We start from the raw sequence: 2,926 nt of genomic DNA on the forward strand, positions 1-2,926 counted from the left end.
CCTTTAGAAACACAAACACAGCCGGTGTTTCCTTGTTTACATTCGGCTCTTACCGTAGACATGAGCGGTGTGGCTTCGTCGTTCCTCCTCCAGCTGTGGACTCTCTTGCCTCTTCCCACCGGCAGCCCCCGACCGTCGGATGCTTACACCGTGGAGGAGGGGAAAAAGAAAAAAAATCTCAGCCCGGCTGCCTTGCCTCGTCGAGAAACGTGGGTTCCCTCACAGACACTGGCGGTCACCACACCCCTCCGACTTTTAGGTTCGACCATATAACCTCACTAAAACACTAGTAACACAATAAGCAGACAAGGGATTTTCCAGAACTATCCTAGTAAATGTGTCTAATGACATCTGAATCGCTCCCACTGCCCTCGTCTTTTTTTTTTTTTCTAGTCTATCCTCACCCACAAATCTTTCATCCTCGCTCAAATTAAAGGGGAAATTGGCGCTTTCTCGGCATGAATCGCTCTCGCTGCTGGTGGCCATGATTGTAAACAATGTGAGGATGTGAGGAGCTTTACAACCGTGACGTCACGCGCACATCGTCTGCTACTTCCGATAAAGGCAAGGCTTTTTTATCAGCAACCAAAAGTTGCCAACTTTATCGTCGATGTTCTCTACTAAATCCTTTCAGCAAAAATATGGCAATATCGCGAAATGATCAAGTATGACACATAGAATGGACCTGCTATCCCCGTTTGAATAAGAAAATCTCATTTCAGAAGGTCTTTAAATATATAATAAAAAAATAATACAAAAAAATCACGTGGTCACACCCTCGCACGTGAGCATGGTGTACATGTCTTTTTTTGGACGATATTTGATTCCTCTGGTGTTAAAGTGAGCCGGTTGCAAAAGAGCGTTTGCGCAACATGACCTCCAACTGTTAAAAAAAAAAAAATCTTTAAAGTGTTGTTTAAAATCCCTGTAAAGTCCTCTCTCTGATTACTCGAAGAGTTTACAGCGGAAGCAAAGGCGGCGGTTCCTTCAGAATAAGATTTCCGAAGACGCTACGCTCAGGCAAGATGAGGGAAGCGCGGACTTTTACTTTGACGGGCATAACCGGAAGCGTGTGGTAAAACCACCACCAGCTTGCCGGGTGTGACTGGTTCAAAAAAAATCAGCAGAGCGACGAAAGAACCTCAGTTTTCCTTCTAAAAAGTTTTAGTTTTTGTAAAAAAAAAAAACACTTCCACACCAAAGATGCCGAGCAGCGGCTCCCCGGCTGGTTCTGACAGGATGTTCTGCAGGCTGGTGGACGAGGAGGACCAGTTGGACCACAGTCCAGATGTGCAGTTAAACGGTAAACTGTGGCTGGACACTTGATGATGTCGCAACGTCACAAACATCACAAGACTAGACCGCACTTGGACTTTGATAAACAAATCAATTATTCTTGTTATTTATCAATTATTGTTATTATTATTGGTATTATCAACTGAAGTGTGGGAGAATCATATACATCAGGGGTCACTAACCTTTTTGAAACCAAGAACGACTTCTTGGGTACTGATTAATGCGAAGGGCTACCAGTTTGATACACACTTAAATACATTGCCAGAAATAGCCAATTTGCTCAATTTACCTTTAACAAATAAATCTATATATATATTTGTAAAAAATGGGTATTTCTCTCTGTCATTCCGTCGTACATTTTTTTTTTTCATTTTACGGAAGGTTTTTTGTAGAGAATAAATGATAAAAAAACACTTCATTGATCGGTTTAAAAGAGGAGAAAACACATAAAAAAAATAAATTTTGAAACATAGTTTATCTTCAATTTCAACTCTTTAAAATTCAAAATTCAACCGAAAAAAAGGAGAGAAAAACTATCTAATTCGAATCTTTTCAAAAAAATTAAAAAAAAAGGATTTATGGAACCTCATACGTCATTTTTCTTGATTAAGATTAATTTTAGAATTTTAATGACATGTTTTAAATAGATTACAATCTAATCTGTACTTTGTTAGAATATATAACAAATTGGACCAAGCTATATTTTTAACAAACACCAATCATTATTTCTTCCAGATTTTCCAGAAATTTTTTTTTTAAAGAAATTCAAAAGACTTTGAAATAAGATTTAAATTTGATTCTACAGATTTTCTAGATTTTCCAGAATCATTTTTTTGAATTTTAATCATAATAAGTTTGAAGAAATATTTCACAAATATTCTTCGTCGATAAAACAGAAGCTAAAATGGAGAATTAAATTAAAATGTATTTATTATTCTTTACAATAAAAAAAAAATACTTCAATATATATATAAATTGTCAGGAAAGAAGAGGAAGGAATTTAAAAGGTAAAAAGGTATATGTGTTTAAAAATCCCAAAATAATTTTTAAGGTTGTATGTTTTCTCTAAAATTGTCTTTCTTAAAGTTATAAGGAGCAAAGTAAAAAAATAAATGAATTATTCAAACAAGTGAAGACCAAGTCTTTAAAATATTTTCTTGGATTTTTAAATTCTATTTGAGTTTTGTCACTCTTAGAATTAAAAATGTCAAGCAGGGCGAGACCAGCTTGCTAGTATATAAATAAAATTTTAAAAATAGAGGCAGCTCACTGGTAAGTGCTGCTATTTGAGCTATTTTTAGAACAGGCCAGCGGGCTACTCATCTGGTCCTTACGGGCTACCTGGTGGCCGCGGACACCGTGTTGGTGACCCCTGATATAGATTGTGATTATGCACTTCCAAGTTTTTAAATTTGCCCTCCCGCTTTCCTCCCAGCCCACCCACTGACACTCCTGATGACCAGGGGGCCGGTACGGTACCGCATCGCCACCATCTGCCTGACCACAATGTGCGGCATTCTGCTGATCTCCATCATCGCCATCAGCGCACACTGTGAGCGTCGCCGCCTTCCAGGCTGCTTGTTGGCCTTTTCCGTCTCGGTCGAAAATTAAAGCATCTTCTGCTCAAGGT

The 2,926-nt window shown here is 38.2% G+C and overlaps 1 protein-coding gene across 1 annotated transcript in view; it reads left to right on the forward strand.

Moving 5' to 3' along the window:
* Positions 1-1,076: 1,076 nt before the first annotated feature.
* The window catches only part of LOC133551054 (CD209 antigen-like), a 6,448-nt gene continuing 4,598 nt past the window's right edge, over positions 1,077-2,926 (forward strand). Inside the window, exons 1-2 of the mRNA XM_061897348.1 lie at positions 1,077-1,303; positions 2,732-2,848. Coding sequence (XP_061753332.1) covers positions 1,204-1,303; positions 2,732-2,848 — 217 coding nt within the window. The 5' untranslated portion in view covers positions 1,077-1,203. The remainder of the gene's footprint in view (positions 1,304-2,731; positions 2,849-2,926) is intronic.

This window comes from Nerophis ophidion, linkage group LG04 (assembly GCF_033978795.1).
Source record: "Nerophis ophidion isolate RoL-2023_Sa linkage group LG04, RoL_Noph_v1.0, whole genome shotgun sequence".
Lineage (NCBI taxonomy): Eukaryota > Metazoa > Chordata > Actinopteri > Syngnathiformes > Syngnathidae > Nerophis > Nerophis ophidion.